The sequence below is a fragment of the Bubalus kerabau genome, chromosome 8, assembly GCF_029407905.1.
Source record: "Bubalus kerabau isolate K-KA32 ecotype Philippines breed swamp buffalo chromosome 8, PCC_UOA_SB_1v2, whole genome shotgun sequence".
NCBI lineage: Eukaryota > Metazoa > Chordata > Mammalia > Artiodactyla > Bovidae > Bubalus > Bubalus kerabau.
In genome coordinates, this window is record NC_073631.1 from 121,610,375 (window position 1) to 121,637,597 (window position 27,223).

The 27,223-nt window shown below is 44.3% G+C and overlaps 1 protein-coding gene across 2 annotated transcripts in view; it reads right to left on the minus strand.

Moving 5' to 3' along the window:
• Nucleotides 1–27,223, minus strand: part of LMBR1 (limb development membrane protein 1) — a 133,338-nt gene that overhangs the window by 47,084 nt on the left and 59,031 nt on the right. For both annotated transcript variants that reach the window (XM_055591375.1, XM_055591374.1), the window contains exons 6-9: nt 11,446–11,572; nt 10,889–10,957; nt 10,019–10,083; nt 5,413–5,485 (exon numbers count right to left, since the gene is read on the minus strand). In XM_055591375.1, coding sequence (XP_055447350.1) covers nt 5,413–5,485; nt 10,019–10,083; nt 10,889–10,957; nt 11,446–11,572 — 334 coding nt within the window. The remainder of the gene's footprint in view (nt 1–5,412; nt 5,486–10,018; nt 10,084–10,888; nt 10,958–11,445; nt 11,573–27,223) is intronic.

A 27,223-nucleotide genomic window follows, 5' to 3' on the forward strand; every position in this document is an offset into this window, starting at 1 on the left:
GTGCCGGGGGGGAGGCAGGCCTGGCAGCACCGGCCGCGAGGCTCACTGCGGGAAGGCCCATGGGGAAGGGGCCTGGCAGGTAAAGAGCTGAGAGGCAGAGGCAGGGGCCGCAAGGCACCTACAGGAGCCGGGGGCAGCCGGGAGCCCGTGAGGGAGGGAGGGCTGACCCTCAATGCTCTCCCGCCTCTCAGGCCCAGGATGTGCGCAGGGAGCCGACGGGGATCTGCACCAGCTCAGCCAGCGGTGACTGGCCGTCGCTCAGACCAGGGAGGCCGCGGGGCAAGGGGGTAAAGCGTGGTCAGATGCTGGAGAGGCTTTGAAGCCAGAGGCGAAAACTTTGCGAAGGAACCCACACAGGAATGAAGAGCCGCCAAGGAATTCACCTGGGCACCTGAAGATCGGGTCTGCCACCTGCAGGGACGGCTCCGTGTGAACAGAGGCTGACTGAGCTGATTTTGGACGAGATGTGTTCAGGATGCCAACTGGACAGCCCAGTGGAGTGCGCGCTAGACCCCTGGCTCCACAGAGCTGGGGGCCAGCAGCCACGGCGCCAGAGGGCTGGTCCGGGAGGGCTGGCAAACAGAGGCACGCCAGGACCGAGGCACGCGGTGGCCCACGTGAGGTGGGGGGCAGGGGAAGACCCAGCCACGCGGGCTGAGCAGCAGCAGCCCATCAAGCTGGAGGGCAAGGAGCGTGTCGGGAACAGGAAACTGAGCGGAGCGGCGGCATGCCTGGGAGGAAGGAGAGCCGGGATGAGGGCTGCGGGTCACGGCCAGCACGGCGTCAGCGCTTCGGTAGCCGCGGAGGCGGAAATGAGCCCAGAGTATATATAAACTGGTTGTAACATGGCATTAACGTACCGCCCTGGCTCAAAACTCACACAACTGTGCTTTGACCTCTAACTGGAGGGAAGGAGCTTTCTGAGAGACTGTTCCGAAGTTGTAATCCTCAATCGGGCTCGACTAACATTTTCCACTTCTTTCTTCGATCGACGGATTGTTTCTGTGGACACTCCCTTTCCTCACTCCTTTACTTGTTCTCTCATTCTGTTGAGAAAAACCACGGTGCTTCCCCACGCCGATGGAAGGGAGCCAGCTGCTTCTGTGAGAGAGGCGGCAGCCAGCCGAGCTCTGTCCTGCAGCCGGGAGAAGGGACGCGGCCCGCTGCACTGGGGAGGGCCAGCCGCAGCCTCGGCCCAGCGGCGGAGCGGCCAGACGCAGCGCGCGCAGGCAAACCCAGGCAAGGGGCGAGTGTTCTGACACAAGAGCTTCTGCTTTCTTGACAAAACAGGAAGCAAAGTATCAGCTGAGAGTGACAGCGAAGGAGGTCTGAGAGAAGAGAAGACGTGAGCAGTCGTCTAGGGACTGGTCAGACAGGAGAGAAAGGTCAGGCGGCCACAGTCGGCGGTGAACGGCCATGCGGGCAGAGGACGCGCAGAGCGGGCTGGACCGAGGCCGTGGTCTCGCCAGGCGTCAGCACAACACGGGGAGCGCGAAGGGGCCTGAGAGCGCACACGAGGCACTGGCTGTGACGACAGCCTGGCACCAGTGTAACTGTGGTGAGGCCTGGGGACGAGGGGGATGCGGGGGCAAGCGGCGATGGCGGGAAGTTACGAGGGTGAACACACGGCATGTGTGAAAAGTCTCAGCACTGAGTGGCTGCAGGAAGTGAGTTGGAGAAGTCAGAGCTGGGCGGCAGGTGCCGAGGTCACACCAGCACCTGAACGCGTGCGCACGACGAGGCCCGTGCTCGCGTGGCGGCAGTAAGCAGCTCCAAGAGAGGGCTCCAGGGGCTTCCCAGAGGACTAGCTGGCGTGGCGGAGACAGCGCTCGTGAAAGAGCAGACAGCGCGAGTCCTCCAGCAGGGAGCAGGCCGAGCCTGGGAGGGGAGGGTGGCTGGAGAGAGGAGACGTGCTCAGTCAGGTCAGGATCTGCAGACACGGATTCAGCGTCTGACACAGCAAGGGCAGCCCAGGCAGGCTCCAGGAGGAGCGCCGGAGGGCGGGCGGCAAGCAGGACGCCACTGGGGGCTGCTGGGGAGCTGAGACTTCAGGACAGAGGGAAGGCCGAGCGCTGCGGGCCTGCCACCGGTCCGCGCTCCGCACCAGAGCTGGCGCAGGGTGTCCCAGCGGAGGGGACAGTGGGAACCGGGGGCAGAAACGGCCCCAAGGAGACGTGCGGACCAGCGTCTGAGACCACAGGACAGCCCCGGGCTCCTCGGCGGGACCGGAAAGAGGCCAAGGGCAAAAGGCACCGTCACTCCTGCCCTCTCCAGTGTGGGTCTGCACAGGCTCCCTCGTGCTCCAGAAACACACACACACCACCTTCCTCCAGTTCTCGTCAGGTCCTTCAGCCCTGGACGCAGCCTTCTCGCAGTCTCACCCGTCCCTTCCTCTTCTTCAGTTAACTAGCCCACGATCTCAAGACTCGGGTTCTAAATTCACCTGCACGATGTCTGGTGCTTAGAGAAAGAAGCGTGGTGAAGAGAAAAGAGGGGAGAGAGTGGGGCAGGCTGGTAGCAGGACGGCTTCTCTGTAATAGTGTGCCAGTTAGCTTTACTTTGTTACTGTCTTTTAAGAAATAACACTATTAACAACACAAAACCTCTAGCACCATCAAGTGTCAAGGAGGAGCAGTGGAGAAGTCACAGGCAGGCAGTGCATCCCAAAGCTGCGCTGATAACTTAAATGCCAGCATGGAAACCGAGCTCAGGTGTATAATGACTACCACAACAAGTCATCGTATCTTCCAGAACAAAATAGTGTTATTCCCACAATTAAGTCCCTTTTGACATCAAGTATCATGTTTTATCAGGTAACCACAAAGCTAGGATCAGACCAAACCATGCAGACGTCCCCAAGCTACACACGATGCCCGTCACAGCCCACGAGCACCAAGAAAGCACAGCCAGTGTGCCCTCAGCAAACGCCACCACAAGTTCTGGGGTGGATCACCACTGTAAGCTGTAGCTTTTAAAATCTTTTCCTCTATCCCGAAATTCTTTTTAATAGCCCAGACTAAAAACTTAAACGTCAGTATTTAAAAATAATTTAAAATATACGATAACTATTACAGCAAAATCTCTGTGGCAGAGCACGCTCTCAAACCATGGGGTGGCCGCCAGCACTGCCCTCCTAGCAGTGGGTGCGCGTTCAGTCACGCCTGACTCTGCAGCCCTCTGGACTGTCACCCACCAGGCTCCTCTGTCCACGGGATTTTTCAGGCAAGAATACTGGAGTGGGTTGCCATTTCCTCCTCCAGGCGATCTTCCCAACCCAAGGATCAAACCCACACCTCCTGCGTCTCCTGCATTGCAGGCAGATTCTTTACCTTCTGAGCCATTGGGAAAGCCCTACTAACCTCCTATGGTCTATATTTTCTTAAATAGCAAATTACAAAATAGGGTTTTGTTTCATCTTGGCTTTTCTTCCCTCTGCACAACTGACAAATATACTTACTGAAGCTCATAATTCTTCCTCTGTATTAATCAAAATGTCCATTTTGCTTCAGAACCCTCGATATTCCACCTTCAACAGTCCAGAGCGCTAACCAGCAGCAAAGAGCAAAGCGACAGCTGTATCCCAACATGTCCCAACACACCGTCTCCCTGGAAAGACCCTTACTGACCAACAGTCAGAAGTGGTGCACCGCCCCCGAAACGCAGAGAATGAAAGCGCACGTAGCACTGGCGATCACATCACCCTTTTTTTTTTTTGAAGTCTTTAATGAATTTGTTACAATGTTGCTTGTTTTACCTTTTGGGTTTTTGCCTGCAAGGCACCTGCAATCTTAGTTCCCCAACCAGGGATCGAACCTGCATCCCCCGCATTGGAAGGCAAAGGACTGCCAGGAAGTCGCAGATCATATTATTCTTAATCCCCTGCAAGCTATACCATTACTGTGTTAGCTGCGATGTTTTGTATATTTTGGCTTTGCCTCATTGTATACTACCTCAAACTCCTGGCAAGTGTTTCCTCTTCCATTTCTTTAGCTATAACGGAGCCACTTTTTATCTGAGGAGCTAAGGATCTAGACAAATTCTGGAGAGACTTTTTTCCTCCACTGTTGAAGGACAAAGTGAGAAAAGCCTACATTTTGGGGTTTCTTTTGATTAGCCTTATTTCAAATTCTTTAATTCACAGAGCTCTGTATATTACCCTTCCTAGATCTGAGCCTCCTGATCTGTAAGACAGAAGTGGTATGTATATAAGCTGAGACATAACCCCACACCGCACGGGGCAGCTAGACATGGATATTCTGAATGATCCAGGCAGATTTAGTATACAATGGCGTGATTACCTAAATAAGACAAGTTCATTACAATATTAACTACTTTAATGAAATATTAGAAAGCTGAAAGTATGGATTAAAGTTATAATCCATAAGTTAAATAGGTTTAAATGTTAAAATAGCTTTAATAAAGTTAGAAGAATAAAAGATACATGTAGTTTCAGTCTAAAAGCTATCAGTATCAAAGTATATAATTATTACCGATAAGAATTCTCTAGAATAGATACAATCCGAAATTCTTTGATCTAGGAATAATGTCTAATGTCAACATTTTGGGGTTGATGATTTAAATTCACTATCTGTAACTGAAGAAAGTAGGTATCTTTCTTCCCATTTCTCAATATTGTGTAGTTAAAGTAACCTTCCATTTTATACCTACTCTTGAATTATGATTGTAAAATATAGTTAGCTATTAATAATCTGATCTCGGTGGTAGGTTTTCAACATTCAGAAGAAAACTGCGTAGGAGAAAAGACTGCAGGGTGAAAATCATTTGAGTAAAATAAAAAATTTTACTATGTCATTTCTCTGTTAAACTGTCATTACTCTTTTCTTTACTGGTTCATCATTTGAAGCCAAAAATGATCAGTAATGAAAATTTAAATTTTCAAGTCTTTGACAGGCTTACGTGGTTATCAGTTGGTAATGAACAGTATCCCCAAATGAGGACAGAGTTCCTGAGTACAACAATATAATTTGGCCCCTTCTTATAGAAGAAACACTGCTTTCCACCACACATTAGAGATTTCAACAGGAGAGACACAAGGAAGGGATGTTACGGCCGCTAAGACAAACCTGCAACACGCCAGTAACTGTTAAGTCCTGACACGCGTCGTGCGTGAGGATCTGGTGGAGGACAGACACGCCTAGTGGCCAGTGTCCGGGCGCTGAACAGACCCTGCCAGACCACAGCGACTTTCAGTGAGGGGGGGCCTGGCCCAGTGCCGCTGCTCCTCAGCACACGGGCCTCACCTGGGAAGTGCACGTGCTCCTCTGCGTCTCAGCCTTGGGCACCAGCACAAGGGCCTGAGGGGCTTGTCTTTCTTCCCTCAATTATCCGTCTTTTTAGAATTAACTGTGTGTATTCTGGTCTAACTACGCAATAAATATAACAAATACATACCACTGAGTCGTCTCTGGAGTGCTTCTTCCTCTAGGGTAATGATATAAATTTGCTCATCCAGGTCTTCAAGAATCTAAATATAAAGACCACACTATTGAATAATACATTACAAAAGCAGTGTTTATGAGAATATTTAGGCTACTTGGCCTATAATTTAGACAACCATTCAAATTAATAGGAATCTAAAATAAAAATGCTCGAACTATTCTATTTGCAAATCAAGTAAAAAGTCTTAGTACAGAACTAAGCGAACTGAAAGCTGATTCTCACAAAATCTACATACATCTAAATTGGGGTTGTTTCAGTTTAAAGAATGAAAGAACTCTGCAACTCTCTCAAAGGCACACAAATGCAAGCATTCTAAACATCCAAAAAGCTGAATGCAGTAACCTCTTCGTGCCCAAGCCAGTTCTCTGGAGCTGGAAGGAGCAGATCACCCAGTCCAATAATGGTTTCTCATCTATTAATACATTAACCTGCATGATGTGTAGAACAAGAAATCCATAAATGAAATCACTACCATTCATACTTTCCATTTACATCATCTTTATATACTAAAAGATGTCCACAAATATCAAACACTGGGATTATGAAAATCACCCCACAGACCGAACCCTACCGAGTGCTGAACACACACATTCACTACCAGAGCATACAACATTAGTAAAATCAACCACCAGAAAAACCCACTAATCAACAGCCAATTTATATGGGATAGTCTCTGCACTGTCTTCATTACTGATAAAACCTAAAAGCTTTATTATCACAGGTGGGAAATTTATTATCACTTTGGCCACCTGATGAAAACAACTGACTCCTTAGAAAAGACCCTGATGCTGGGAAAGATTGGAGGCAGGAGGAGAAGGGGATGACAGAGGATGAGATGGTTGGATGGCATCACGGACTCGATGGACATGAGTTTGGGTAAACTCTGGGTGATGGACAGGGAGGCCTGGCGTCCTGCAGTCCATGGGGTCGCAAGGAGTCGGACACGACTGAACTGAACTCATCACGGCTGGCCTCCTTGAGCCAATCTTAAGTATCTTCCTAGCTCTGGGAAAACTCCGAAAGAAGCCCAGAACTGTTATTAATGTTGTGTCCTTCAACCCCAAACTACTTATTTCTCAGCAAAACAATAAACTGTGAGTTGTTGGACAAAACAAAATGATGGAAATCCTACATATTAATACATATATCCTTTCAGAACCCTGATGAGGCATTTTCAGAAAAAGGAGTTTCAATCATGCAATCCCTATCAAGTATCAAAGCAATCCAATAATTCCCAGTATTTGAACAAATTTATGGCCTAGAGCTGAAAACAAAATAAAATAATTAAATAAGAATATATAGTAAGAAACAAGTAATTATAAGAGATGGCCATCTTGTGAGCCCAGGAGGAATGGGAAGAAAGGGGTGGCCCTCCCGCAGCAGCCGAGACCCCAACACTCCAGTCTCTGGAGGAAGAAGGGTCCATGGAAGCCCCAGGGGGAGCCCTTAAACAGGGCTGAGTCATCCAAGGCAGATTTCCCGCTGTGAGGAGAGCATGGGCCACACCTCTGTGGGCCGCGAAACAAAGTTCCTTTTCCATCAAGGTTCTCACCACTTTCTACTGTTTGGACCACAACAGACACCTTCTACTTTTCTCAAGGTCTAACACATACAGAGGGGCCCTCCCTGGTGGCTCACCCAAAAAGAATCTGCTTGCCAAACAGAAGACCTGGGTTCAATCTGGGCTGGGAAGATCCCTTGGAGAAGGAAATGGCAACCAACTCCGGTAATCTTAGCGGGAAAATCCTGTGGACAGAGGAGCCTGGTGGGCTACAATCCATGGAGTCACAAATGAATCAGAAATGACTGAGCAACTAAAGAACAAGAACAAGAACACCGAAGGATTTCTTCCAGCTGTGCAGCTGCCCACTGATGGCTCGCCACCACGGGGACGTGCTGGTGTGAGTGAGTGACACAGATGAAGCCCACAGAAGCACAGATGTCTGCGTGAGGGCTGGCATGCTTCATCCCATCATTCCACAGCAACCCTGTGAAAAACAGACTCTTTTCACCCCACCCTGTGACACGCCACCAAACTAAGGTCTGGCAAAGGAAAGTTATCTGCCTTCAAAGCCTGTGCTCTTAGCCAGTCTGGGCTGATGGGGACCTAAATATGGATCGGACTTAGTCCTTGACCTCAAACAGCTTATATTCTATGTTCAGGACAGACATGAAAAAAAAATTATAGAATTGAAATCAAAGGCATAAATGAAGCTAAAATAAAATGTTACAGAAGTTCGGAGGAAGAAAGATTCCCAGCTTCTATCTGGGAAGAAAAAAGTCTTCACAAATGTTTTTGATGGTAGTATCATAGTACCTGGTAGCTTCATTTACCAAAAGGAGAAAAGGCATTCCAATCAGAGCAAATGACAAGCAGAATACCCAGCTGGGGAGGTACAAAGTACACTCAGCAACAGAAGGGCTCAAACTCTCGTTCTTAATGTAGAACAAGCGGCGGCCCAGAGTCCCGGCTCGGAGACGAGCCTCTGGGTTCAAGCCCTGCCCCATCCTCTCAGATCTGTGATCTTGTACAAGCTAACTGATCTCCCTAACTGCAGATAATTCAAGCATAAAATAAGAACACCATGACCAAACTTATGGGCTTATCATCAGGATTAAATGAAGTTATGAAAAATGATATTAAAGGAAGTACTCAGTGCACACATACAGCAAATACTTAATTACTAAATAAATAACCATTATTATGAGATGTTAGGAATAAGAAAAGTCTGAAGATGTTATTAATGACTGACAAGTTTGGGAGAAAATAAGCTTGGGGAGGGGAGATAAATAAGTAGTTTGATTCTTTATCTGTTGGGTTTTCAACTTCATGGGGTAATCAATTATAGCATTTAAAATATACTGTAGTTTATATTCATTATCTTTTTCTCACTAGAAATAGACATTTAGAAGTGAGGTGGAAGTGGCAGAATGCTCAGGAAACCAGAGCAGAGCACCATTAACCCAAGGATAGAACTTGAAACATTTGCCTATTTTAGGGGGCAGAAAGTAGAAATGGAGAGAGAGATCAAAAAAACAAAACAAAACATCCAGAGAATTAGGAAGAAACTAAATGAATACCATGTCACAAAACCTCTTTAAGAGGAAAGCAAATTTCAAGATTTAATAGCATATGTATTATATTTGAGTGTGTACACATTTACATAACAGGTAAAAAAAAATCCATTGTTTTAAAAAATATGAAGATTGCCATTAAAAAAAAACTTTCAAAATTAAGCAAACATTTCCTAAAAGAATGTCTACTATGATATTCTCTGCTTCTTTCCCTTGATGAATCACCCTGACAGGGAAGAAAACATATAACCATGAAAATTTAATAAGTACAACTAGTGAAATACAGACCAAGGGGAATATGGAAATGTGACGCGAGAAGCTTCACTGTCGTGGCTGGGAGGAGGGAGGCAGGGCTCGGAGCTGGTGTCAGAGCCGGGGCTCCAGGGTGCTGCCAGGGGGCCGGAGCAGGCAGGAGGCAGTGGCGAGGGAAAGGCCCTCGCCGGGCCTGGGAAAGGGGGAGAACCCAGCATGCTCGGCACAGCACGCCAGCTGGGAGGCTGACCGGAGTCACAGACACCCGGGAGGCCACGGCGGGAGGGGCGGCTCCAGGAAAACTTAGGGCGGACAGGTGTGAAGGCCTTCTTACATGTGCACAGTTCAGACCGGAATATGCAGGCAATGAAAATAACGGAAGTGACAAACTCTCTAGATACAGGTAAGAATTATTTTCATATTGTTAAATACTTGACAAAATAGCTAGAAGCCAAAGTATGAGTGTGTGTCTCCAGTCGCTTCAGTCATATCCAACTCTTTGTGACCCCATGGACTATAGCTCACCAGGCTCCTCTGTCCATGGGATTTTACTGACAAAAATACTGGAGTGGGTTGCCATTCCCTCCTCCAGGGGGCCTTCCCAACCCAGGGATCAAACTTGCATCTCCTGTGTCTCCTGCAATGCAGGCAGATTCTTTACCACTGAGCCACTGGGGAAGCCCAGAAGCCAAAGCAACTTAGGAACAAATCATCAAAACTACTATCAACTGAAAATTATTTTAAAATGAATATACAGTATTTCTGCGATTAAAGGGGAAGGTGTAATTCAATTAATCAAGATATAATATGCAGGCAAATTTTCAGGAAATAACTGCTTTGTAATTTTAAGAATATATATAGTAAACTTTGAAACATAAAAGTTATTACTATTTGATATAAGATCAGTTCAGTTCAGTCGCTCAGTCGTGTCTGACTCTTTGCGACCCCATGAAATATAAGATAATGGACACTTAAAATACCTCTAAATATCTGTACATTTTGTCTTCAAATCTGTTAGAAGCATTTTCACCTGTGTGCCTCTACGTTGCATTTTAAGAGCAAAAACAAATTTGGTTTCCAAAGATGAAAAAATTGAAAACAAAACAGTAGCAATTTGGGGCATCCATATATAAAAATATTCTGTTTGTGAACACTAGTTTAGAACCTGAGAGATGTTCAAATGTGTAAGTATTTATTTAACAGGCAAGACGCTTCACGACGACATACTCACTGTTGGCTTCACCAACAGCTGCCCCATGACAGTGAACATGCGGGAGAGGCCGACTGGAGTGCACACTGCGGAACAGAGAGAGCTTCCTTCAGAGTTAGGAGAGACCGCGGGCCCGAGATACGCCAGACTCAAGGGCTGCTGCCGTGAGAAGACGCTCCGTGCGAGCCTAGGTTTCCCCGGTGTTCCGTCACAGGGCTCCTCATATCACCACTAGAGACGCTCTTGGGGCTCGCACGCGGAGGGTGGGCATTCTTGCACTTAAGGGAGACTTGTGAAGACCAAGGAGGGGCAGGAGATGCCAGACTCCAGCAGCTGAATCACAACAAGGGCTCTCACTTCAAAGAAGTCAAAGAAAACCAGCCAGAAAACAGGCTGCATTTCAAGTGCCAATGCTAACCACCCGCAAATGACGACAATACACTGACGTCGTTTTACCCACACTCATCTGCTCACAGTGCTGCCGAGATACGACGTGATGCTTCAAGGAAAACAAAACATATTGTGAAGAAAAAAAGACCACGAATTCATCAAACAGAATTTGCCAGTTACCACTCAAAGACAGGAGGCAGTGCCGTGGCTGGGGTGGGGCAGCAGGGAGAGCTGGGGAGCGTGTCTGACTCTGTGTCCCCTCCCTTTCTCTCTCCAGCTCCGTGCAACTGGCTTTCTTTAGAGAAAACCAAAGGTATCTTATTGGTTCAAGGTTTCAGTGTATCAAAATTTATCTTGAACATACAAAAAAAAGTTAAGAGCCAACTTTAAAAACAAAATCTCCAAGCTGTTAAAGAACCTCATCAGGAAACTTGCCCGTAATTTTCTAGAACACAGAACAACTCTGCTTTAACATCAGTATTATGTCAGAAAAATACTTACAGAGAAGTAACAAGCATCCCATCAACGATATACAGGAATATAAATAAGGTAGGTAGAACTCCCAGAGATCTGTTAAAAAATGTAAATATTTTAGTACATCCAAAATACTGTGCATTAAGACACAGACTGACTATAGATAGTAAACATCATAATTGCCTACTTCAGTCTACTAAACCATGTAATTTCTAAATTGTACAATAAAAAGATCTAAAACAGAAGAACAGGAAATAACTCTTTTGCAAAACATGTTTAGAGGGAGAAAATAAGCCTCCATGGAATTTTAAGAACAGAAACCAATTAACCAAAGGGGGGAAAAAAAGGTCTGAAAAGCTGCTTGCTCGTTCTATATACAAGAAACACATAAACATTCATTTCTTTCCTTAAACATGTCAAAAGACTTTTTAATTCTGTAAATTAACAATATGGATTAACTATACAAGGATTATTACATAATAATATACAAAGAATTATTAAAATGTTTTAAAACGTGAACGTGTAATTATATTCCAAACCGTAGTCTCCCTTAGAGAAACTGGTTTACACAAGTCAATCCGCACCATATAAAGATTCCATGCTGGCAGCGTCATTGTCAATGAGCGCTGAGGCTACCCACACGATCCCCAGAATAAGCAAGGCCAGGAGGATGAGCATGACCAGAGTTTCTAAAATTCGGGCTCGGATTCCCTGAAAAATACAACAAAGATTTAATTTTTTAATTTTAACACATTGAACACCTGGGCTTCTGTCGATGTGAAAACAAAAATTCTTTGGAAGGGGAGGAAATTTATATTTCTCAGCAAGACAAAAAACACTAACTGCTTACTGTTTGTAATGTTCAGACTGACTTTTCTTTTGAAAATTATGTAAAACACCATTAAGCTTTGAAGAAAGTACCCAAAAAATTCTTTAAAAAAACATTTTGCAGAGCCATTTTAAACAATTAATGACTTTCCTAGCACTTTCCACCACCAGAGTAGATTAACGAATTTTTATTTGTGATTCTTTTTTTTTTTTAATTTGTGATTCTAATCAAGGGATTACAAGGCTAATTAAGGCATGCTGCCAAGCAGTTCTGTGAACACCCAACTTGGTGAGAGCACAAAGCGCCATCTACTGGAGAAGGCAGGAATTCCGCCGGCTCCCCACAGCCTCCGGCGCCCTCTAGCGGCCGGATGAAGGCCTCTTCACAGTGGCCCAGCCTCAGAAACCATGCGGACAGACGGTATCAATATTTATATCAATTAAACATCACTCCTTTGTCCACATTAGATTGAATTTTTCACTAAGTCCACCAGGATGGAATACAATAAAAAATCATTGTGTACAATTTTAAATATATAAAACAAATTCTGACCTCAGGGCCAAACAAGAGGCCAACTTAAATTTGAAACCTAAGGGACTAGGCAAAAAAGAAAAACTTTCTCATGTTCTTAGAAAGTTATCAAATGACTGAATCTATACTTAGATGTAAATATTCATATTGTATTTTTATACTGTAACATAACAAAATTATAAGTATATCCATGTTTCTCAAATCACGTAATATGTCCTTCCATATTAAAAAGTCAAGATATGACCTATATATAAAATCTAAAATATGGACTTATTTCCATTTTGCTCTAAATGTTACTTTCTAATTTCTGATTTACAGAAACAGGTTGCAATTAAATCACAGCTCCTCAAATTCAGTAAGAAAGGAAATGTCCTAAAGCCACGGCCAAGCGTTCCCAGCCTGAAGTGATGACTCAGACTTCCCTTACCACAGGGTGGCCCCTTGTAGGTGAAAATGTATCTGGTAAAGGACCCGCCTGCAATGTGGGAGACCTGGGTTCAATCTCCGGGTTGGGAAGATTCTCTGGAGAAGGGAAAGGCTATCCACTCCAGTATTCTGGCCTGGAGAATTCCATGGACTGTATATCCACGGGGTTGCAAAGAATCGGACATGACTGAGTGACTTTCACTTCACTTCTTCAAAGTTAAGAGTCAGTGCCCCTTACGTGCTCAAAGCAAGGGAGGCTGGTGAACCAGAGCGATGACCACCTGCATCCGACTTAACACGTTAGCTCTCACAGTAGCTACGGCTCAAGTGGGAGGAAACAAGAACAGTCACAAAACAAACCACTAAAAAACACACTTCTACTTTTCTGAAGAACTCTGAACCTACACTTCACAACTTTCAAACCATTTAGGATACCAAAACATGACCACGACCTTTTAGCAGTGATTTCTTTTTCCCCCTCCTCCTCTTTCTAAGCAAGAATCTTTTAATTACACCTTAAATATGATCTGGAAAGTCTATAAATAAAACAGATTAAAAGAGTAGGCTCTGGAGTGTATGTATTACAATCTCAGCTTCATCTCTTCCTGCCTCTGACTGCAGCCCAAACCCTGCCAGCCTCCAACTAGCCCACAGGAACACCTGGGCTCACAAAACACGTAACACATGTCTGAAGCGTCATCACACATGAGCTAAAGAGCAGTGTTACTCACAACCAGGAGACTTGATGTCCAAAAACAGGGCATTTTACTACAATAATATGTTACAATTATTACACCCAGCAATTACAATAATGTAACATTAAGTTACAGTGAGTGCTATAATGATAATAAATTTGGGGAACCAGTCACCAGTAAGACTTACATACCTCCTCTGACATTTTGGTAAGAACTGGTGGTGATTTAGTTGCCAAGTCGCTAGGTCGTGTCTAACTCTTGCGACCCCATGGACTGTAGCTCACCAGGCTCCTCTGTCCATGGGATTTCCCAGCCAAGAATACTGGAGTGGGTTGCCATTTCCTTCTCTAAGAGATCTTCCCGACTCAGGGATCAAACCAGAGTCTCTTGAATCTCCTGCATCTGGCAGGTGGATTCTTCTACCAACTGAGCCACCAGGGAAGCCCGTGGTAAGAACTGTTTCTTAGCAATTCAATCTGTTTTTCATCAAATCTGTTCCTCTGCGTGGTTCTCTCCCACATCTGAGCATCTCACCAGCAGAGGTGGGCAGTTCTCATTCTGGACCGTCTTTTCAAGGATATCTGCACAGCGATCGGCGTGGGAAGACAGAGACACTGTCTCTGCAGCAGAGGCAGGTCTGCCTCCTTTATAGCGTCAAAGAGGAGGTCCCCCCACAGAGCAGAAGCCAGGCAGGTTTGCTGCAGGGTCCCCTCGGTGCGGGGCTCCGCAGCTGTGACACGAGCCCACTGCAGGGACAGCTTCCACTGGGCCGCGTCGCCCCTGTGGGCCCGGGGCCTGGGGAACTGGCAGGAACAGCGGGCTGCTGCACTTGCAGGCTGAGGAATGAAGTCCCCAGCGCGTCGGACCAGGAGTCTGTGTCTACAGCCAGTGTCTGTGAAGCTGGCCAACTAACCTGTCACCTTGCAAGTACCGTAATGTCTCAGATCCCGGCAGTTTCAGACAGCTTTGGGCAGCTTTCTGGGAAGAACAGACAAGGGCCCACACGGTTGGGTTCAGGGCCAGGATCGAGCCATGAACCCTCTCACCCAGGCCTCAGACAGGCAGAAGTAAGGGCCCCCCGCCCCGCCCCGCCCCGCCCCGCCCCGCCCCGACGGCTGGCATACGTGGGGGCTGACCCCTGGCCTGGTACAGCTCCCTCTCCCCTGAGTGGAGCAGGAAGGGGTCTTCTCGTGAGCATGTAAGAGCAAGCCCTGCAAGGCCAGCTGACAGGAACCGTCCTGCACGTACCACGGCTACAGGGAACTGCTTTTCTGTACGCTTGGTGCCCTGCCATATTTTTCCAAAAGTTTTAGAGTGGATGTGGATGACTTAAGATACAGGAGAACAGACTAATGTTGTCTTTAATTTTCAATATTTTCTTAAAATAGTAAATGTCCAAGAGTCTGGAACCCGAAAGAATAACTTTTTAAAAATATCCAAGTTTGGTTTATGAGACAGACAGCAGACAGGCCTGTTAAGAGCCCCAGCCAGAGTAGCAGACCACCGGGCTCAAGTCCTGTTTCCATCCCTGACCCACTGCGTGACCTCGGCCAAGCGCCTACACCCCGCCGTGCTCAGCTTCCTCCCTTGTAGAATGAGTTTACTAGAGACATCCCTACCTCATGGGTGGTTATCAGGACCACATGAGTGAACGTGTGCGGCGTGCTGAGCGCAAAGTCGGGTGTCATGACTCAAACTGTTGCCTCTGCGTCTGGAATCTCCAAGACTTGGGAATCCACCTATCACTCATGCTTCTCAATTAAACGGAGACCACCGTTCACTGCCAGCACATTCCTCTTTTCCCGTCTACCATGTACAACTAGAAGAAACCAGACTGACTTCCTTGCCATGTGAGCACCCAGTGTACCAGAGCTTCCCCGGCTACAGGAGGACCTGAGGAGCTCACACGGAACCCTGTCTCCATTCCGTGGGTGCCCACGCACCTAACCGGACCCCTCATCTCTCGGGCCCCCCTCCAAGACCTCACCTGGGGCAGCTGCCCCCTCAGTCCAGGACCTCCTCGTCTCCCGCGATCTCTCCACCCTCTAACCTGGCCCTGGGCCTTCCTCCTCATGCTCCCCCCTCCTCTGAGCCTCCCAAGCCCTCCAACCAGTCTTGCTTTCACTGGTCTAAACCCCATAGTGAACTAGCACATTTTAGTGATAATTCAGCATCAGTAATGTTCTAGTATTCCTGGCCCCTTTAACTTCCACCAGACCAGTTTAATTTCACCTGGAAGCTACAGCATTGCTCAAGCAATTTATAGAATCAAGAGAAATCTTTGATACTGCCCTTCACAGTGGGACTCCAGTGTCACCCGGCAATCCTCATGCTGATCCGCAGCTAATACTTCCCTCAGACACACGTAAATGTCTTCCTGGCCTTGGTCCTAACCTCACACCCTGCGTCCTCCCATGACAGCTGACCTTACCTCTCCCTTAGTGAGACCCCTCAGCCCCCTTCCCCTTGTCCTACGTCGCTGTCTCCATTCCTATGTCTTTCATTCTGTAAAGGAAAGTATCTCAGATCCCTTTTCTCTGATGGCGCAATCTTCAGTGTTCAGCCTTTCACAAGCTGTATCAGGGCTTCTCAAACACTAACGTGTGCAGATTTATTGAGGGGCTTGTCAATCCCTGCGTACCAGCCCCTGTGGCTCCCCAGCCCATTCTTGTGAAGGTGGTCGCCCAGACAGACTGTTCCCTTCTTTCCTGGACGATCCTGCCTCCTCACATGGCCAACAAACCTCAAGTTTATACCTTTAGTCCAAATCACACCACAGAGGCCAAGGTCCATAATCTTAATCACCACCTCACCTTAGATCCCTCACAGCAACTTTCAACTGAACCCGAAAATCAAACTCATCATGTTATCCCCTAAACCCGCTCCAGCTCAGTGTCACATGCCTCAATAAATGGCACCATTATCCACTTTGTTGTTTTTGCCAGACACTCTGGAAACATCCGTGTCACCTCCTTCCTGCGGCACCCCACCCCATCCCAACACACACACACACACACACTCACACAAACACACACATCTGGACCCCGGTCCAGTCCAGCACCAAGTCCTTTCGATTCTTCCGTGTAATTACAGCTCAAATTCATCCACCTCTTTCTACTGCCACGGCATCTGTCTGGATGACACCCCAGCCTCCGAGCTACATCCTGGTCCCACATCCATACTCCTGTCTTTCCCCGACCTGCCGCCTATCTCGCATGGGCGTGTGTACCATCTCAGGACCCCTCCACTTGCTAACCTGGGACACAGATGCGTTACTGTGACAACAAACAGCAGGGCTCGGGCCTCACCAGCGCCGCCCTCCACCTGAGGGCCTGCACAGGCACATCCCTGAAGCTGGGCCTTGCTCTTCCTTCTGCTGTTTAAACAGTATGCAAAATAATTAGCGACACAAACAAACTGTTTAGGGTTAACTAGTACAGAACAGCACTGTCCAAAAGCTATTTCTGTGATCAAGGAAACGCGCTATTCCGTGCTATCCAATAACACAGCTAGTCACTGTATGTGTACACTGAGGACCAGAATAACAGAACGCAGCTCTTGTGACTGAAGAGCTGGTTTTTAATTTTATGAATCTTAGTTACCTTAGATTTATACAGCCGCACGTGGCTACTGGTTACCACACAGGTCAGAGAGACTGCGGACGGCCTGCTTCGGACAGAATCTCATGTTTAGCACTCTCTGTACTCTCAAGTACTTTCTGGCCATTTTCCTAAATTTAACCTTGATATAAAATTCTCTGAACACATCTCTCTGTGATTAACTATATTATATGTGAAAGTTTTTCTTGAAAGAAACAAGCTGTATCATTGCAAGAGGATGCTTTTTCTATTATAAATATATGAATAAAATCAAGAAGAAACGTCTGAAATGTACACTCACGTGCTTAAGCAGCCAAATAAGAAACATTTAACCAGATAAACCTCTGCAGTCAAAGCACATGCACTCTTCAAAAATCTACTCCAAATTGATCACCATTTCTTTTGAAAGTAACAACTTATAAAAAGAAATTTTCTCATTTTCAGTTATTAATCTAAATTTTTTAAAAAGAGTAAATCAGGAATTACAGAAAAGGCTGCCACAGAGCAAGTCACTGCAATTACAGATTACGGTTATACTTGTCTATGAAATACTGAAGATGACTAACGTCATCAGAAACAAATGTCATACTGACCCGATGCACTGTGAGGCGAGGGTAATTGTTTTCCTTTTGTTAATTCGATTCCCTTTTCATGATTAAATGGGACAAAATCAGCCCAATATGAAATCAATTAAGTATCACATTTATGAGCTTTAGCAAAACCAACAGAAAAGCATAACAAATCTGTTCATTAAATGCAATGTGGCAGATTTTCCACCTTCAACAAAATCAGAATAGAGAGAGAAAGGGTGAAGGGACTATAAATAATCAGACTTCATTTGTTCATTTAGCATCAACCGGCTCATGTCTCAAAAATACACAAACTGTTATCATGACCTTTCTTTAGAACACTAAAATACTGCAAAGCCTGAAGAGTACAGGCTTTGTGGCATGTAGTGTGGAGTTTTTAAACTTTTGTGTGTGGTTCTGTTTACAAAGAAATGAAAAGCATTGTGAGAGCTTTTATCTACCATTTATCACCAGCAGGACGGCATATAAGCGAAAAACTAGGCCTACTGCTCATCTTTCCATTAGGAGTCAGAATCAGGGGCTAGGACGCCCCCAGGGGAAGCTCCCTATCAACTTCATTCTTGCATAAGCTGAGCTAAAAGATGTGCCAGATGTCAGCATAACGGACTGAAACATCCTGCAATCGACAAAGTGGCAAACATTGTCAGAGTGGAAGCAGGTTCCCTGTTCATCTTAAAAAGTAAGAAACATCTCCAGAATATGAGATCACAGAACTACTCGTCATCAACAGTAACACTTGCTCACACAATTCTGAATGTTGTACCATGCCACACAGTACTAGGATTTCATGACCTTCATAACATTTTTATAAATACTTGTCTAACCCAGCCCCCAAAAACATAAATCTCAGTTACCTTAATGAAACACCATCCCTTTTATTGAAATCATAGTATAATAAGCACTCAGTGTATTAGTAAAAAAAATAAAATAAAACTTCAAAACAAACTACTTTCTTTTCGCCAAGGAAACATTGTTTTTAAGAAAAGTAAGCTATATACTTAATTACTTTGGTTTCATACTAATTGTAATGGAAATTACAATTATCTCAACATTTAACAGTTTAAATTAGATTAAATAGGCTAGTAAAGGCTACACACCAAATTTTGGTGCTGGTCAATTACATATTAAATGCTCTGCACTGAACATCAATGAAGTGAAAATCACAATATATTTACAAAAGCTCTAATGGTAAACTGATATGTTTCTATGGTGATGAACATTTAAACAAGATTTTGCATGGACATCTTGACCTCTTGGAAGGTATGTAAACACCACTTTATATACTATGTCTCCACCCATCAGAAAAGCCTGGGAAAAATTTCTACATTCACAGAACATTTAAAATAAATATCAAGCCATTGTTTCCATTCAACAAAAAGGGTCTCTTAGTAACATTAAGATAAGGTTTGCTCAGCATGACATCAAGACAGCACCAAGCATACACACAGTCGTCTGGGGAAGATCGATAGAAGTACTAATAAAGAACAGAACATAAAGGCAGGTATTAATTATTTTCAACCATGAAAAAACTACAAACAAGCATCCCTAGAGAGTCAAACATTTCCCCCTTTGCTCCCAAAGAAATCATTAAAAGGAGAGACAAAAAGCGTTTTGGTCCCAAGTCAAAGAAAACAGCTTTATGGAAAGCATTGTTAAAACTCTAGAATGAAGTGCTTTTTAATGTTAATATTTTCTGCGGTTTATTATATATACACATATTTATTTACTATAGTCATACAGGAGGAAAACTGAAAATGCTGAGACTCAAGGTATTGAGACTTGACAAAAAGGAAGCATTTTAGGGTTAAAATAACAACACCAACACTGCTAGTTCACTGCACCAAGATGTTCACTAGGTTTAAATTAATGGGCAGAAATTCTCAGGATTGTAAACAAACAAAATCCTCCACATTGCAAATAAAATAAACAAATAGATACAGTGAATTTCCAACATGTAAATGAAAGAACTGAATTGTAAAAAGACTGCAGGGACTTTCCATCAAAATGTTTAAATATAACTCTAAATTGGGGAAAAACATTTGTCAGTACACTTGATCACATCAAAATAAACTAACGGTTGGCCAGTAGCGACCTTTTCTAATTCTAACTCTGTTCTAATAATTCTTTAGTAAAATCTGACTGAAAAGAAGAGAAGGGAACTATGTGCAAAGCTCCTACTATGTAGTTGCTTTATATGTAATCACTGAATATTCAAAATAAAGGCAAATTTATTATAAATGAGAAACTCACATCCCAAAAACGCAATAATCAGCCTACAGTCACTCTGTTCAAGGCCTGTCAGAGCTCTTTAATTCAGGTCTGTCAGCTTTTGAACCTGTGCTTTCTACCCGCAACACAAGACAGAAATAAGGCCTAAAAGACAAACTGATATAGAAAGAGAAGGTAGGGGGAGAAGGCTTAAAACGCACTAACAGTTCTAGGAAACATATAATTTTAGTAAAGAAACTAATGCAAAATACACAAAAGCTTCTTTTACCAGAATACCAATTTTTCAATTCCATTTCATGCTGAGCAAATGCTCAGCCCTTTTAATAGAACATTGTAGCCATTCCCTTACTAGTCCTTTCATAAAACACCCAGGCACAAGCTTCAATACAAACAAACTGAAAGAAGGATCATTAGGTTTATTATGATATTAATTAGTACAGTAAAACGTATAAGACACTAAAGGATACACTGTAACATAAAAGCAATTCCACATGGTAATTTAGGTAACAGTGTCATATTGCTTTTGTGGCAAAAAGTATACTTACACAAAAAGCACTAGGAATTCCAAGACACCACAGAAGAGCTATCCTTATGACACTGAACTAGGACTTACAAACTAGAGAGAAGTCAATGCCTGGCTTTGAGGCTTCAAAGGACAGGCTGACTCTCTCAATGCCGGTGATGACTAAGTTGAAGGCACTGCTCACTGACCATCTGAAAATCCTAGGGCCCTTAAGAATGATGCTAAATCTGCTCTGCCTGTGCTCTGTAAACGGAACAGAGCCTGGACGACAGCACATCTGCTGACAACATGCGTTACTGAAGATTTTAAGCCCACTGATGAGACCTACTGCTCAGACTAAAGTGAAAGTGAAGTTGCTCAGTCATGTCCAGCTCTTTGCAACCCCATGGACTGTAGCCTACCAGGCTCCTCCGTCCATGGGATTCTTCAGGCAAGAATACTAGAGTGGGTTGCCATTTCCTTCTCCAGGGGATCTTCCCGACCCAGGATCGAACCTGGGTTTCCCATATTACAGGTAGACACTTTACCCTCTGAGCCACCAGGGAGGATTCCTTTAAAAAATTACTGCTCATTGACAATGTGCCTGGTCACCTAAGAGCTCCAATCGAGATGTACAGAGAGATTCAAGTTGTTTTCATACCTGCGAACACAACATCCATTCTGCAGCCCATGGATCAAGGAGTTATTTTGACTTTCAACCCTTGTTATTTAAGAAATACACTCTGTAAAGTTTTGGCTGCCATAGACAATGATTCCTCTGATGATCTGGGCAAAGTTATTTGAAAATCCGCTGCAAAGGACTCACCATTCTAAATGCCATTAAGAACATTCCTGATTCATGGGAAGAGGTCAAAACACCAATATTAACAGGAGACTGGGAGAGGTTGGTTTTGACCTTCACAGATGACTCTGAGGGGCTCAAGACTTTAGTGGAGGAAGTAACAGCAGATGTGGTGGAGACAGCAGGAGAACGAGAAGTGGAGCCTCAGTATGTGACTGAATTCATGCAATCTCATGATTAATTTTCACAGAAAAGCACTGCCTCTTAGGCATGAGCAGAGAAAATGGTTTCTTGAGATGGAATCTATTCCTGGTGAAGATGCTGTGAAGACTGCTGAAATGACAACAACGATTCAGAGTGTTACATAAACTTAGTTAAGGAGGTAGCAGCAAGGTCTCCAAGGCCTCCAATTTTGAAATAAGTTCTACTATGGGTCAAATGGTATCAAACAGCACTGCGTGCTGCAGAGAAAGGAAGAGGCAATTAAGGTGGCAACCACAGCCCTCTTACTTTAAAACTGCCACAGCCAACCTCCTCGGGCAACCTCCCCCGCTCAGCAGCCAGCATCAAGGCAAGACCCTCCAGAAGCAAAGATACTGACTCGCTGAAGACTCAGATGATGATTAGCATCTTTTTAGCAAAGAGGTGTTTTTAAATTAAAATACGTATACTGTTTTTCAGACACAATGCTATTGCACATTTAATAGACTACAGTATAGTATAACCATAACTTTCATATGTACTGGGAAGCCAAAAACTCATGTGACTCGCTTTACTGCAATATTTATTCTCTTGTGGTGGTCTGGACAGAAACCCACAGTCTCTCCAAGGCTGTCAGTCTGTACACGGTGTAGGTATGTCTATTAAATACCTTTGGATATCCACCCAACTTAAAGGAACATCACCACAACCACTGACACCTGTGTAGCCCTCTGAACCATACACACCTGCAGCGCCAACCTGGTGACCACCAATCTGAACTGCCGTGCTCATCACTTGCTTTTTTTGAAAAGGCAGAGAAACCGGAGATCACAGTGCCACAACATCCACTGGATCGTGGGAAAAGCAAGAGAATCCCAGAAAAGTATCACTTCTGCTTCACAGACCACACCAACGCCTTGACTGGGTGGATCACAACAAACTGTGGGAAATTATTAAAGAGATGTGAATACCAGACCACTGTAGCTGCCTCCTGCGCAACCTGCAGGTCAAGAAGCAACAGGTAGAACCAGACATGGAACAACGGACTGGCTCCGAATTGGAAAAGGAGTACGTCAAGGCTGCTTATTTACATAACTGATATGAAGAGTACATCATGGAAAATGCCAGGCTGGATAAAGCACAAGGTGGAATCAAGATTGCCAGGAGAAATATCAATAACCTCAGATATGCAGATGACACCACCCTTACGGCAGAAAGCAAAGAGGAACTAAGGAGCCTCTTGATGAAAGTGAAAGAGAAGAGTCAAAAAGTTGGCTTAAAGTTCAACATTCAAAAAACAAAGATCATGGCTTCCGGTCCCATCACTTCATAGAAAATAGATGGGAAAACAATGGAAACAGTGACAAGACTTTATTTTCTTGGCCTCCAAAATCACTGCAGATGGTGACTAGAGCCATGAAATTAAAAGACGCTTACTCCTTGAAAGAAAAGCTATGACCAACCTAGATGGCTTACTAAAAAGCAGAGACGTTACTCTGCCGACAAAGGTCTGTATAGTCAAAGCCATGGTTTTTCCAGTAGTCATATACGGATGTGAGAGTTGGACTATAAAGAAAGCTGAGCGCAGAAGAATTGATGCTTCTGAATTGTGGTGCTGGAGAAGACTCTTGAAAGTCCCTTGGACTACAAGGAGATCAAGCCAGTCAATCCTTAAGGAAATCTGTCCTGGATCTTCAATGGAGGGACCGATGCTGAAGTTGAAACCCCACTTTGGCCACCTGATATGAAGAGCTGACTCTTTTGAAAAGACCCTGATGCTGTGGAAGATTGAGGGCAGAAGAAGGGGATACAGAGGATGAGATGGTTGGGTGGCATCACCAACTCAATGGACATGAGTGTGAAAGCTCTGGGAGATGAAGGACAGGGAAGCCTGGTGTGCTGCAAAGAGCCGGACACAACTGAGCAACTGAACAACAATGTGTAACATAAAATTTACCATTTTAACCATTTTTAAGTGTACAGTTCTGTGACATTAGGTACATTCACAGAGTCATACAACCATCACCACCATCCATCTCCAGAGCTTCTTATGTGCTCAAACTCTGCACTCATTGAACACTCACTCTCCATCTGACCCCAGCCCCAGCCCACCCACCATCCACTCCATGTCTCTGAGTCTGACTGCACTAGGATGCTCGCATGAGTGACATCGTAACAGTGCTTGTCCTGCTGTGTCTGACTTTATTTCACTCAGCATAATGCTCTCAAGGTTTATCTGTGTTGTAGCATGTCAGAATCTCCTTCCTTGTTAAAGCTAATAATATTCCACTGTATGCACAAAGCACAATTTATCTATTAATCCACTGATGCATAGTGGGGCTGTTTCCAAGTTTGGGTAATTATTATAAATAATCCTTCCATGAAAATGGGTGCATATATATCTGTGGAGTCCTTGCGTTCTTTTGTGTACATACCCAGAACTGGAATATGTGGACTGTATGATAATCATAATTTTTAAACAACCACTATACTATCTTCCACAGTGGCTGTCGTCACCCTATAGTCTGACTGACAGTGCACACGAGTTTCAGTTCCTCGATATCCTCATCAATACTTGTTAGTTTCTGATTTTTTTTCCCTAGTAGCCAAATGGGTGTGGAGAAGGATCTCCCTGTGGTTTTGATTTGCATTTCCCTAACGCCTAGTGACGGAGAAGGCAATGGCACCCCACTCCAGTCCTCTTGCCTGGAAAATCCCATGGATGGAGGAGCCTGGTGGGCTGTAGTCCATGGGGTCACGAAGAGTCGGACACGACTGAGTGACTTCACTTTCACTTCTCACTTTCATTCACTGGAGAAGGAAATGGCAACCCACTCCAGTGTTCTTGCCTGGAGAATCTCAGGGACGGGGGAGCCTGGTGGGCTGCCGTCTATGGTGTCGCACAGAGTTGGACACGACGGAAGCGACTTAGCAGCAGTAGCAGCAGCAATGCCTAGTGATATCAGGGTCTTCTCATGTGCTTATTGGCCACGTGTACGTCTTCTTCAAAGCAGTGTCTAAGTCCTTTGTTCCTTTTTAAGGATTTGATAGAGTAAGATCCATCACCATGTTCTTCAAAATTGTTTTGGCTATTCTTGGTTCTCTGCCTTCCATAGAATTATACTATCTCCTTGTCATGTGCTGTCAGATAACCTTAAAATTTTTAGTAGAGTTGTATTGACTCTTAAAAAAAACCTGAAAACTGGTATTGTTATCATATAAAGAAATTCATAAACATAAAAAAGCTACCCATTTACCTAGCTTTAACATCCTTCAATATGATTTTTTCTTTCCATATATTATTTCAATAAGTTTTAAAAAATCATTTGTTGGGTTTATTTCAACGTATCTTAGTTGTCTTGCTATATAAAAGATATCTGTAATTAGATTTTCTGTTTGTTGTTTTTATTGATTTTTCTGTATTAATCCTACATCCAGCTTCCTTGCTAAATTTTCTTATTTGAATTATAATTTATCTTTAAATTCTACAGGATTTTTCAAAAGACAACGTCATCTGTTAATCAAGACTATTTTGTTCGTTCCTTTCAGTTCTTCCTTTTCTGGCCTAACTGTGGCTGGTAAAGAACTCCACTACAGTGCTATCTGTCACTAGAAATAAATGTACTCAAGATGGCTCTAATTATAAAGTAAATGCTTTTAACACTTTACTACCAAGAAGCGCCAGCTGCGGGAGTAGGGTGGACCCCCACTTAGTGAGAGTGTTCCTCAGCTCTTGGTCTGCTTTTAACCACGATGGTCATCCATTTCATGGATATGTTCTGTGTCTCTTCTGAGGTGCTCACTTGATTCTTTTCTCTCATTTACTCTCCTAATAGGAATTACAGTCATAGACTTTCTCATGTTAAACCAACCTTGATAGCTGAAATAATTCTTTTGAATGATGATCTTTTGTGTACACAGTTGGATTCAGTTTAATATTTCCTGATTTGTAAGAATTCATGAATAAGAATGGCTATCATGTTCCTTTCTCATACTAACCATGTCTGCTTTCGGCATCAAGATTATACTAGTTCCATAAAACACAGCTGTGCGTGTTCCATCTTCAGATCGCTGGACAAATTTGATGCAATTGTAGTTACCCATTTTTTAAAGCGTGTAGAAACATCCTGGAAACTGTCTCGACTTTTTTTTTTTTTTTTTTTATCAGAATGACTTAACAGAACTTTCACTTCTGGCAGTACTGAGAACTAGGCATCCTTAATTCCCTCTGCCAAGACAACTCTAAACTGCTACATCAAATATTTTCAAATCTCTCTGAAATCTTCTTTTTGTCTATTAACTCTGAGCAGTACATCGAATTTGGTACCTCTCACAATGTTGACTTTTCCCAGTTGTCTGGTCACCTTCTGAGTCCCTGCTCATCTTTAACACACAAACTTTTTGTCCTGCTGCTGCTTCCTCTACCACCTCCCGCCTCTGGTGACGCTGGGTCTGAGAGTGACTGGGTGAGGCCTCTCAGGACCCTGTGCCCTCGTGGGCCTGTAAGCGTTTACCGGATGATCAGCCCCCAGGACCACAGGCTCTGTGTAAGTGTTCCTGGAGCTCGCTGGCGGCAGCTCCGCTCTGAGCACCTGGTCCTTCCTGTTCTTCACATCCTTCAGCACATGGTTTTAATTTCTGTTAAAACCAGGTTCAAGAAGAATTTAAGGAACACACATACTTGGATATCCAGAAATATTAAAATCAACCTGCTAACAGATGCAAAACTGGATAAGATCCTGTGGGACAATAAATGGAATGCTGGGTGCTATCTTTTGTGCAGGGAAGAAATCACTTACAGTTTCTATCAGACAAATTAATTTGCATCAGGCTTAGTTTCCTCCAGCTTCACTCTAACCCTAAGGAGATGAAACACAGCCAGGTCAACGGAACACTAGCCAAGGGGCACATCCCTGCAGGATCACACAATCCCCAGCATCCACTGGCAATACCCAGGGTCTCCTCCATCTGTTTCCAAGTCTTGGACAATTTTCCCTGGCACTAGAAAATTTATGTACACAAAATAATTTATTAAAATAAAGGCACAAAATATATGTACACACTAATTATGATTACACAATAATCCAAGTACAAATGCTGAAAGGTAATTTGGAATTATATAAAATACAACATGGGGTTAATTGGCTTTCTCTACACTTGTTTAAATTATAATTAAAATATTAATGAAAAACCAATAGAAGTTACGATATACAGGAGAATCAGCCAAAATCATCAACCTTGTGAATATGCTTCATGCAAGCAAGTAAGAACCAGGAAAATGAAACGTTAAAGATCCTAGAATACAGACACATTTAGGAAAGGTTTATATACATTTGCAGAAATCATCTTGGAATCCTGAGAAAGAATTTCTAAACACTAGATTGGAAAAGATCTTCTTTAAGCAACTTTAAGGTCACAAGGTCCTAAAGGTCCTAAAGGAAATCAACCTTGAATATTCATTGGAAGGACTGATGCTGAAGCTGAAGCTCCAATACTTTGGCCACCTGATGCGGAGAGCTGACTCATTTGAAAATACCCTGATGCTGGGAAAGATTGAAAGCAGGAAGAGAAGGGGACGACAGAGGATGAGATGGTTGGATGGCATCACCAACTCGATGGACATGAGTTTGAGCAAGCTCCGGGAGTTGGTGATGGACAGGGAGGCCTGGCCTGCTGCAGTCCACGGGGTCGCAGAGAGTCAGACACAACTGAGCAACAAGGTCACGAGAGGCCAAAACAGCTACAAAGCTAAAGAGGAGAGGCCAAAAGAAAAGACTGTGCCACACACTTGCTGATGGAATCAGAGCCAATCCAAGCAGACACCACAGAGCCTCCGAGGTCTGGAAAAATGAACCAAGAATGCCCCAAAATTAACAAATAACTGAGTTTCAGACGAAGGGTCCATAAAGCTAATAGGTAGAGAGACAGAGGAATCAGGGACATCAATTCAGGCTGACA